The sequence below is a fragment of the Thunnus maccoyii genome, chromosome 14 (assembly GCF_910596095.1).
Source record: "Thunnus maccoyii chromosome 14, fThuMac1.1, whole genome shotgun sequence".
Taxonomy (NCBI): Eukaryota; Metazoa; Chordata; class Actinopteri; order Scombriformes; family Scombridae; genus Thunnus; species Thunnus maccoyii.
In genome coordinates, this window is record NC_056546.1 from 24,531,787 (window position 1) to 24,542,542 (window position 10,756).

The 10,756-nt window shown below is 40.9% G+C and overlaps 1 protein-coding gene across 2 annotated transcripts in view; it reads left to right on the forward strand.

Moving 5' to 3' along the window:
* Window positions 1-10,127, forward strand: part of ide (insulin-degrading enzyme) — a 30,729-nt gene extending 20,602 nt beyond the window's left edge. For both annotated transcript variants that reach the window (XM_042432620.1, XM_042432621.1), the window contains exons 19-25: window positions 364-475; window positions 3,040-3,207; window positions 3,663-3,935; window positions 4,853-4,914; window positions 7,419-7,491; window positions 7,606-7,673; window positions 9,039-10,127. In XM_042432620.1, the coding sequence (XP_042288554.1) occupies window positions 364-475; window positions 3,040-3,207; window positions 3,663-3,935; window positions 4,853-4,914; window positions 7,419-7,491; window positions 7,606-7,673; window positions 9,039-9,134 (852 nt within the window). In that variant the 3' untranslated portion in view covers window positions 9,135-10,127. The remainder of the gene's footprint in view (window positions 1-363; window positions 476-3,039; window positions 3,208-3,662; window positions 3,936-4,852; window positions 4,915-7,418; window positions 7,492-7,605; window positions 7,674-9,038) is intronic.
* Window positions 10,128-10,756: the final 629 nt, after the last annotated feature.

A 10,756-nucleotide genomic window follows, 5' to 3' on the forward strand; every position in this document is an offset into this window, starting at 1 on the left:
GCACAACACAAAGGTAAATTGCAAATCTAATTAGAAAGAGGTTCTCTGCACATCTTCCAGCAATATGCAGCTGAATCAGGTGCTTCTCAGGTGAGGAACAGCAAGTTTCAGATGAGAAAAGACTGGAGCACACTGATTAGCAGCCTTTAATAGTGCAAACAGACCAATGTTTCAACACGACTTTGTCTTCATCAGAATCAAAGGTCTTTGTGTGCTCCAGTCTGTTCTCATCTGTAAATTGCAAATCCATGGATTGCCAAGCTAAATGATACATAATGTTTTTCTGGGAGTGGAATTCTCCTTAATCAGATTTTTGTCAACTAAAATGTTTTGTTTTCCCTCCCCTGTCTGTTATCTCTCTAGTCTGCTCTTGGCATGATGCAAATGGTGGAGGACACGCTCATTGAGCACGCTCACACAAAGCCCCTCCTTCCAAGCCAACTGATTCGCTACAGAGAGGTGCAGGTTCCAGACGGTAGGTTCTGTACTCCCCACACACCCCATACACACACCAGTTAAGCACTCTTAATCATCATCCGCCAGTCATGACTGTCTCCACGGCGACCAAGCAGAAGGGTACTTATCCAGCGCTCTTGCCCTCGTCATCACTGACGCTGTCTTGCGTTTGTAAAGACTTAATTAAATTCAGTAACCCACATTTTCCTCAGAGGAACATAATTGTCACTGAGTGGAAATGGACGTCATTAAGCAAAATGCGCACACGCCTTCCTCTCAGCAGCTCAAAGACGAATGCACACACACGCAAAGCAAAGCACCTGTGCTGCCTTTCTGATTACATTAGGAAAGTTGAGTGATGTGGCGAGGAAAACCAGAGCTGCCCAGGGCCACCTGGAGACATCCTGTAGCCCACCAAGACATTTTCCAGGCTTGGCTCCATACTGCCAGTCAGATGCAGAGCAGAAGTGCAGGAGAAGGACGTAAAGGATGTAAACACAAAACTGGCTCACTAAAAGAACGACAGTCTGTCCAAAAAACACATTATCACACTTGCAGCTGAAAGCTTCAGAGCTGAAAGTTGACTTAAATCTGTGGCCGGTTACACATTCATCTCTCTACTAAATGAAGGAATCTCTGTATGTATGTATGTCCTTCGCATATCTTGAGAAGCGTTCATCCGATCAACTCCACACTTGCCGGGTGTATGGCTGGGGATGCAAGGGAGTGCAATGTCGAATTTTGGTGCAATTTGGACACGCTATACGTTTGATATTAATAAACTTTGAATAAACCAGCTATCAGCGAGCCACTCCACTCTGTGCAGGGTCAGGGCGGAGCTTCAGGTCCCTGCCGACTGATTCCAGCATGTCAGGGAGAGACCAGAGACGAGTTAGAGAAAAGTGTTTTAAAAAGAGAAAAGTAGACAGCTAAACCAGAGCTTTTAATCAAGAATGGACACTCTTACCCCGTGTCTAGACAGAAAGCGTAGTGTTAGCAGCACGTTTAGCAGATCATCAGCGGCGAGTGATTACACAGGAGGCATTCAGGTTCACTGTTGAGCATAGGTCACGATAGAAAGAAATTTTACTTTTTAATACAACGACTAACACTAGACAACAACAAAACTATACAACTTATGGTTTTTCTGTTGCTATAGAAATCTTTATATCAGATATAGTTGTAAAAACAGTAAATCACTTTTTTCAAATCAAAATCAGTTGCGAAAGGTACAAAATACTTGCATACTTGTAATTTATATATTTAAAAATTGATTGATTGAACATTTAAAGCAGTAAGTTAGTTGTGAAGCTTGCAACTGTGTAGCAAGAAAATATGCAGTTTCAGCTCTAACACTAACTTGCTGTGACAGAACAAAATACACAATGACACACAAGCCTGAAATTTCCACCCTTCACATGAATGCTTTGATTAAGCAAAGACCCTATTGCCTCAAAAAGTTTTTGATCACTTTTCAAGTTAAATTTGTGTTGGTAGACTTTAGAAAACCTGACATGTTGAGAAGAATAAAAACTGTGGTCATGACACTCCCGAAGCGCAGAGCCAGAGTGCTCAGTCAGCATGTATGTAAAGGTACCTGCATTACCCAGCCTCAACTCCACAGTAAGCTTGATCACAATGGACTCAAAGAAACTCAAGTTGAGTGCTAAAGGAACCAGGTTTCCCCATGCTAGAATGGAGGGCCCCTCTCCACGCTACGCTCAAAGGAAAAGTTAAAGAACAGATGAAAGGCTTCAAGAGTCCAATTTAGACCAACTCAGCAAAAATGATGTTGGCATTCAGCAGTACGTCTTTAACTTTCTGGAGAGCGTCACCACTGTCCTCTGTCTGAACCTTCCTGTTATATTGTGTTGCACTCATCTATGCCGCAAGGAAAGTGCTCAAACATAACTGTTTTTTTGCGGGCAACACTTGTGAAAGTTACTGTATGCAGATTGGTTATTTTTGAAAGACTTGATTATACATACAGGATCATCTGTAGGAAAGGTTTACGTAAAGGTGTTCAGGGGGGCTGGCAAAATTTATTTCATAGCTTATCTGAGCTCATGGATCACTGGGTCAACAGAACGGCTTGTTTGTTTGTTTACATGCTAAGTGTTACTTCTCGACATATATGACTTTTATCTTACCAAAGTCTAGTCACATTTGACAGAATCGCTTTGAGCTTTTCCAGGTTTCTAATCATAATTAAATTTGCACACATATATTACCAGGAAAAAAAATAAAAATGTTTTTCAATATTTTGATAGAAATTACTTTTTTCCTTACTCCTTCATTACCTGTGTCCAATACATGTATCACAATACTACCCCTGGGCATGATAATCAACTTTCAATTTTCTTCCCTACACGTGAAACACCATATGCAACAAAATAAAGTCACTGCTTAGAATGAAAATGCATGTCTATTATTTCTGCACCATCTCTGCCTTCAGTCTTCAATTGAATAAAAAGTGGATTTTTATTTCAGGCCCAGCTTGAAATCATTACCATGGTAATGTGTTTATTTTAGATGGTTGCATTACATAAAGAACTTAAACAAATATTCTCCTTTTCCTCTCAGGTGGCTGGTACGTTTACCAGCAGAGGAATGAGGTGCACAACAATTGTGGCATTGAGATCTACTACCAGACAGACATGCAGACCACCCACGACAACATGCTGCTGGAGCTGTTCTGTCAGATCATCTCTGAGCCCTGCTTCAACACGCTGAGAACCAAAGAGCAGCTGGGTGAGCCCACAAAATGCAAACTATTATGGTGAACACAGCTTGTGTAGCATCTTCCGACACAGTTTTCAAGATGCGGGGAGATAAGAAAAAGCTGTTGCAGTTGTGTAAAATTTGCTTCTAAGATTATATTTATTTATTTTTATGTTTATGATTTATTCAGGCCTTTTTCTTTGAGAATTGTGCCGTTTTAATCTGCCTCCAGTAATTAGATGGTGCTCTATAAAGACCAGAAACCGTGTAAGTGAAGTTTTTAAAGTGCTGTCAGCCATGATGATGTTTAATAACTTGGGGACTGAAGTATACCACATAGCCTTGGAAGGAGTGCTGTAATAATAGCGCCAGACCTAAAATCAAAATCAAGATAAATACAGAGACAGTTTTTTCTGAACAAGCTAAGGTATCCTGTCTGTCCTCTCTGCTGAGCTCTTACATGTCTTCTCCTCTGCACCCCCAAGGCTACATTGTGTTCAGTGGGCCCCGGCGGGCTAACGGAGTCCAAGGCCTGCGTTTCATCATCCAGTCAGAGAAGGCGCCCCACTACCTGGAGAGCCGTGTAGAGGCTTTCCTGTGTACTATGGAGAAGGCTGTGGAGGAGATGAGCGAGGAAGCCTTCCAGAAACACATCCAGGCTTTGGCCATCCGCCGCCTGGACAAGCCTAAGAAGCTGTCTGCTGAGTGCGCCAAGTACTGGGGAGAGATCATCTCTCAGCAGTATAATTTTGACAGAGGTGAGGCCTCTTGACAGTCCTCCTCACCTTACTGCTAACTATTCATTCTGTTTAGGCCTCAAGCCAAAAACAGGTATATTTGAATATATTAAAAAACGCTTTCTGATCTATCTGGTTATTATGAAAAGCTTAGAGACTTTGAGATTTCTCCATATTTTGGACAGACCCAGAGGAGAGCAGAATGTTTCTTAGGGTTGCACAAATTGGGATCGATTAAAGCCAGAAATAATCTGCAGCCGTAGCACACCTCTCTCTTGCAGCACTCTCCTGAGTGCCATAATGGATTGTAATGGACCCGATTCACTGGTAATCTGCCTAAAGCCCTCAGTGATGGCTCCCTGAAAGGCTGCCAAGGGAGTGGTGGTGATTACTGATACTAGCAGTGTTAGGCTGCATTCACACTAAATCCGGTAATGCGGCACCTTCCCACAGGGTTGTGCGGAGGTGTGGGCGTGTTTGTTTGTTTGTACTTTAGAATGTAACCGCTGTGAAACAATCAGAAAATAACGTTTTACTTATCTGATTCACTGCTTTGTTCCGGCTACCGCTGCTCCCTCTCTTCATTCACTCACTGGCTCGCTCAACCACCACTGCACTCTCACTCTCTCTCTCTCTGTTTTTTCCATTCAATTCAGTAAGCTTTATTGGCATGAATGTCAGATGAACAATATTGCCAAAGCATCAAGGATAATACATAATAATGCATATATAATAAGTCTCCCTCTCTCTCTCTCTGTCTCTCTCTCTCTAACTTTACTTTTAACATAATGAAACAAAGAGAAATGTGTTGAGTAAATGTGCTACAATCTACTTTACGTACTATCCAGCATGTCTTTTAAATGCTCTTCTCATGTTATGAAACACTACAGTAGTGATGTCCCTGAAACGAACACTTACATTTTCCTGTTGTGTTGCAGATAACATTGAAGTGGCCTATCTGAAGACTTTGACAAAAGAAAACATAATGCACTTCTACAGAGTAAGTAGCACAAACTTCATATCACAGTGTCTACCCTTGAGTACATGTAACAGACAGCGAGCGCGGAGACACATCTGTGGTTTCTGCTGCTCTGCTCTCTCAGCTCTCCGTCTGGCTCTTGAATAGATATTATCTGCTAGTTTGGAAGCACCAGTACATTTCATTTTTATTTCAGAAAAGTCTGATGTTCCAAAAAAACAGATCTGAAACACGATTCATATCATGGGACATTTTGAACTCTCTGTAGAGACATAGGATGATGAAGCTGCTGGTGTTAGCTGGGAATCACTTTAGTTTTATGGTTTCCTTTTAATTAAGAAGGTCAGATATTCTAATCATCAATGAGATGTTGAAACTATAAACACCAAACAAATTTGAGCTTTGAGAATTTAAACCTATAATTAAATAAAGAAATAATGAAATAATATTATAATGAACAAAGATAGAATTACTTCCCAAACTGACAGTTTTATTTGCGCAGCCTTAAATGATGATGATGATCTGACTTTAACTGTGGTTCTTTGTGGTTGTGGTTAACGCTGCGTCAACAGCAGAGGTCTCGTTATGAGGCAGCTACATAAATTATGACAATAATCCTACATTTTATGACGTGTTAGTCATAAAATTCTGTAATAATAAAATTCAGTGTATAATAACTCCAGTGTTATGTGAAGCCTCTGTAGTTTGGCATAACCCTGAACCTCCATTTGTTAAAATATTTCAACATGTACTGACTAGATATTACTTCAATATTTGATCATATCATAGACAGACAACAGTAACAGACGTACAGAGTGAATATTTTGGTCATAGTGATGATTTAAAAAAACATGTTTGTGTTTGACAGCTCATTATTTGAGGACCAAAGTTGATTCTTGACCTTGGAAACAGCACTCGAGAAAATGATGAAAGCACAAGCTGCATTCAGTAGCTGTTTTGGAGTTTTTGATGATATGACGCTGGAGTTTGCACAGTTGTCATGGAAGCTCAGATTTCGGTTTTGAGCATGTTAAGGACTTCTCGTCCATGTCGGCTTAAAAGCTGAGAATCAAAGACTGAACTGGAAACTAGAATTTCGACTGTAACATTTATCTACAATTTCTTGACAATTGGGAAACTCCATCTGCTGTGAAGACCATGTGATATGATCGAAAGCCCCAGAACAGCTACTAAATAGACCTTGTAGTGAGAATGTTTGCTCAACAGTTTGTTTCATGGTGCCACTGCACTCTATACACAGTTAAACCGATCTGAACTTATCAACATGAGTTTCATTTTTATTACTATTTTATATTATTATTATTATTATTGTTATTATCATTACAGCAGCTTTTAAAGTGTTTGAGATGTTCCAATATATTTTCTTATTGATAATTAAGAGCCCTAGTTACCCAAAAAAGAGGTGAATAACAAGTTTCTGGCAATAAAGAAATTATATTTAGCATTTTTTATAGATGTTGCTGGTAAATGAACAGCTGATGGTGCTTTTGATAGATTGTGACCATAGAATGATGTTTTATCTCCTTTCTATAAATTACTTATTGATCAGCTTAACAACAGAAAAATATCATCAGACTACCTGAATATTCATCATATATAGTACACAGCAGTGATGGCATAATAATTACATTTCTGATAAAAGGACAATATTGATATGAGCAAAACCACCTACCTTTAAATCTGTGTGTGTGTGTGTGTGTGTGTGTGTGTGTGTGTGTGTGTGTGTGTGTGTGTGTGTGTGTGTGTGTGTGTGTGTGTGTGTGTGTGTGTCCAGACACACACACACACACGGTTTTACTGGGTTCAGTCTGCCCTCCTAGCTTTCATCTCCTCCTGCTTCTATTCATAGCCACGGAGGTGACACTGACACAGGACGCCCACAGCATATCAGCCGCCATAATGACAGCCAGCCACCCTGTTTCAAGGGGGATAAAGGGCCAAAGACACATGGCCCGCGAGAGAATTGGCATTATCTCAGCCCAGCAGAAACCATTACAGGCCTCATGCAGAATAAACCTAATGCATTTCTAATGTCATATCAGCAGCCATCGCAGAATCATTTTCATTTCTTTTCTTCTGTTTTTTTTTTTTTTCATTTTTTGGTGGCTGGAGTTGATGCTGTCTGACCTGCTGATGAGCCAAATCTTAGTCTAATATAATCCTCCATTCAGAGACAGTGACGAGGTCTGACTGCAGCTAAATCTCTGCAGGCCTGTCAGAGCTGATCCCAGACTCACTGTGAGAAACACACAGCCAGCTGGGCCACAATGAGTCTTTCCCTTCCGCGGAAGCAACTCCGTTTTTCTAAAAAGTTTGAACACAGTGAGAAGTCATTCCAACTAACTATAACATATTTTGTTATTCATGTGCTGTTTGTTTTTTTACGTTTAAATAATGTCTGAAGCATGGGTTTAATGGTAATGATGCTGTTTGACATGGAAAAGAAAACCAACCATAATCAAATCTCCATCCCTCACCCCACCTGTCCATCTGTGTCCCCGCAGGAACGGCTGACAGTCGAGGCTCCAAAGAGACACAAGGTGTCGGTGCACGTCCTGTCCAGAGAGTTGGACTCCTGTGAGTATCTGAGGTCACATGTTGGTCACATGAGCTTCATTTAGACGCTGCAGGTGAGCGGCTTTATTCAGTGTCAGGCTGACCTGTACATCACTCTGTGTGTGTGTTTACCAGGTCCCATAGTGGGAGAGTTCCCCGCTCAGAATGATGTCAACCTGGCTCCTGCTCCCTCCCTGCCACAGGTACAGTAACGATCAGGCTCTTAATTCATGCTTCTCCCTTCACTCACTACCAACATGTGTTCAGTCTGTTCAGATTTTTGTTTTTCCTGAACCACAAAGCTAGTTTAACCAAATCTAGCTTCACTGAGCCTAATATTTGTGATCCTGGATAACTGGTATAGACTGGTTATCAACTGGCTCACTCTGGGTTTTTCTGTTGAGCACATTCACATGAAAAAGCAGGCGTTCTTAATTACAATTCAGTCACCTGCAACATGAACACAACCATCACTGGAGTACCAAGTATGACATGCAACAGTGATACTGGTGATTTACAGCAAGCAACTGATAGAAACATTAAAGACTAAGCCTATAAATAAGTGGGAATTTTTATACAAGCAAGTAAGTGAGGTAAATAAATGTAATATTAATTTATTTACCTGAATGACATTTGTGCTTTTTTGTGCCAGATAAATAAGAAGCAGAGCCGTCAGATAGAGTTCCAGACAGTCCAGTGTGTTCCTCCAGTATGTTTTGTGATCAATAGTCAAAAGCTCAGATCAAGTTTTAGTGACGTCTACATTTGTCCTGACTACTTCCACTGAGGCTGAACATCAGACAGCGACGTTCCTAACTTATTGTTAGAGTTAAGAAAACAATTTAATTGCATGTAGAGCAGTTTCTCTGAAAGGTCACTCAGAAATAGAGTTTGATTTGTAGTTTAAAAACAGTTGAAAGTGAAACAGATCTGTGCTGCCTGACCTGAAGAAAAGAAGTGAATGCATGAAGATGCCCTCCTGACTGAAAACAATCTCTAAAAACATGTAGTACTGACAGTGGCAGCATGTTGTACTTGAACACAACAGTGAAAAACATTCAAAAAAAACAAACATTCAATGCATCAGTGAAGCCAAAATGAACATAATGAAATAGTTCTCTTCTCTGTGGCTTTGAAAATGATTTGGTTTTCTCATACAGCAATATTGATCATTTGCATTTTGATTTACCCAGAGTCACATGGTCGCGACTGTGCAGCACAGGTTACCATGGTGATCCGGCTCGATTTTAAAAAGTGAACCAGTCTCTAATAGTGGAAAACCATAGTGGAGCCCACAGACTGCTGATCTGTCTTCATGATGCAGGTCATGCAGAAATAAATAAATAAAGACATGTGATTAGGTCAGGAAGGGCAAATGTTGACAGTCTCTTGTCAGTCACAGTCCCACTTTCTGCTCAGTGTTGCCAAGATCGGGTTGATATGTTTACAACAGACACAGTAGCCACATGAAAAACAACATAAACAACACCAAATGAATAAAGGACTTTAACCTCAGAATAGTGTCAAGATTTCACTCTCGACTTAACATCTTGTGTTTGTTTTGGCAGCCCTCATTGGTTCAGGACATGACTGAGTTCAAGAGGAGTCTTCCTCTCTTCCCTCTGGTCAAGCCTCACATCAACTTCATGGCAGCCAAACTGTGAGCGAGGCTGGCAGGTCAACACGCAGCAGCAGGAGAGGGCGCTGGGCGGGAGGTGTTTCCCCACCTACCCCTCCTGTCAGGAAGACTTTCATCTGACCGAGCCTGCATGAGCGCGTGTGTGTGTGTGTGTGTGTGTGTGTGTTTGGGCGAAGACATGTGAATGCGTGTGTGTGTGTGTGTGTGTGCATGTGTGGCAGGCTGGAGCCACTAGAAGAGATGCTTGGAAACTAATGCGTGTATTTGAATCACAAAGTTAGCCGTGTGGTTGTCGACATAGCTGTGATAACGATAGAGGTCACACCAGACTCACCTCATGCTCAAGTCTCTTAAAGGAGACGCAACACTTACACGCATCACAACACGGTGTAGGCTGTTGTAGAGGTAATAGAAACAACCTATGATAAAAAAAAAAAAAAAAGAGAGAGAAAAAAAAAAGATGAGGGTTCAGATCCCTTTAAACGACTTCAAATATACCGCAGATGCTTCACAGTAGGAAGCGTTTTATTTGAGATATTCAGACATGCTGCTTTGAGAATGGATAGCGGGTTTGTTCTGGTGAACTGGGGGCTGTAGAAGTTTAAGACAGAAGCTCCATGAAGGTCTTCTTTTGTTTTGTTGGACTGGTAGATCTTTGCCATGTTACTGTCGGAGGCACCACAACTTTCTCACAAAAGACACACTCGGTCAAAAGGAGTGTTTTATTCAATTTTATGCATTTCTGAAGAATAATCTGCCTTATAATTATGGTTTTATTCCGGGCGGATTTTGAAATGTTTTTGCTTGTAAACTGGTAAAATGTTGGGACCCTTTGAGGAGCTGTTTTAAATCGCTGATCACTAAGAACCATGCCCATGAAGGTTGTTCTCATTTTTATTTTTTATTGCATTTTACAGTATGTAAGTCAGACATCTCAGGGGTACCTCCATGCTGTTTTTTTACATTCAATTTTATTAGTGATTGATTCAAAAATAAAAACACTTTTATTGATCTGTCATCTACATTAGTACTTTGTTCACTTCACTAAATGTGATCAAATCCTTATTGATCTTTAAATTATTTTTGTAAAAGTGAAAGGAATTAATTGCTGTAGAGATGAACTTTTTTTTCTTTTCTTTTCTGTTTGTGAGCTCTGGGAGGATTTTCTTTCTTCTTACTCTCTGTGTCTGCATGTGAGACTTTCTGCAGCTTGTGCCTTTCCAGGGGGGCATCCGTTAGTTTGTATGTGGCTGCACTGAACTGCTCCTGGTCTGATTCAGGGCAGAATCCTGGAGGGTCTAAACCCCCTTCTAAATTGCTGGACTGTGCTCCGGCTGTTACAGCATAGATGTCAAAAAAAAAAAAAAAAAAAAAAAAAAGCAGCTAGCCCTTTTCTCTGAAAAGAAACATTTCATGTTGATGTCTTGAGGGGGTTGAAGAAACACTCCAGTCTGGATTTTTTTCTGAATATATGCACTTCTCTCACTAAAGCAATAAACCTAATGATGTGGACCTGAGGACAGTGTGTGAGTGAGATGTGGCTCTGCGCTGCTGCGTAGCTGCAGCAGACGAGTCCCCCCCCCCCCCATCCCCATCCCCAGCCTCCCTCCAGCATAAACCAGGGAGAGGACTGTTTGTCCCTTCTGA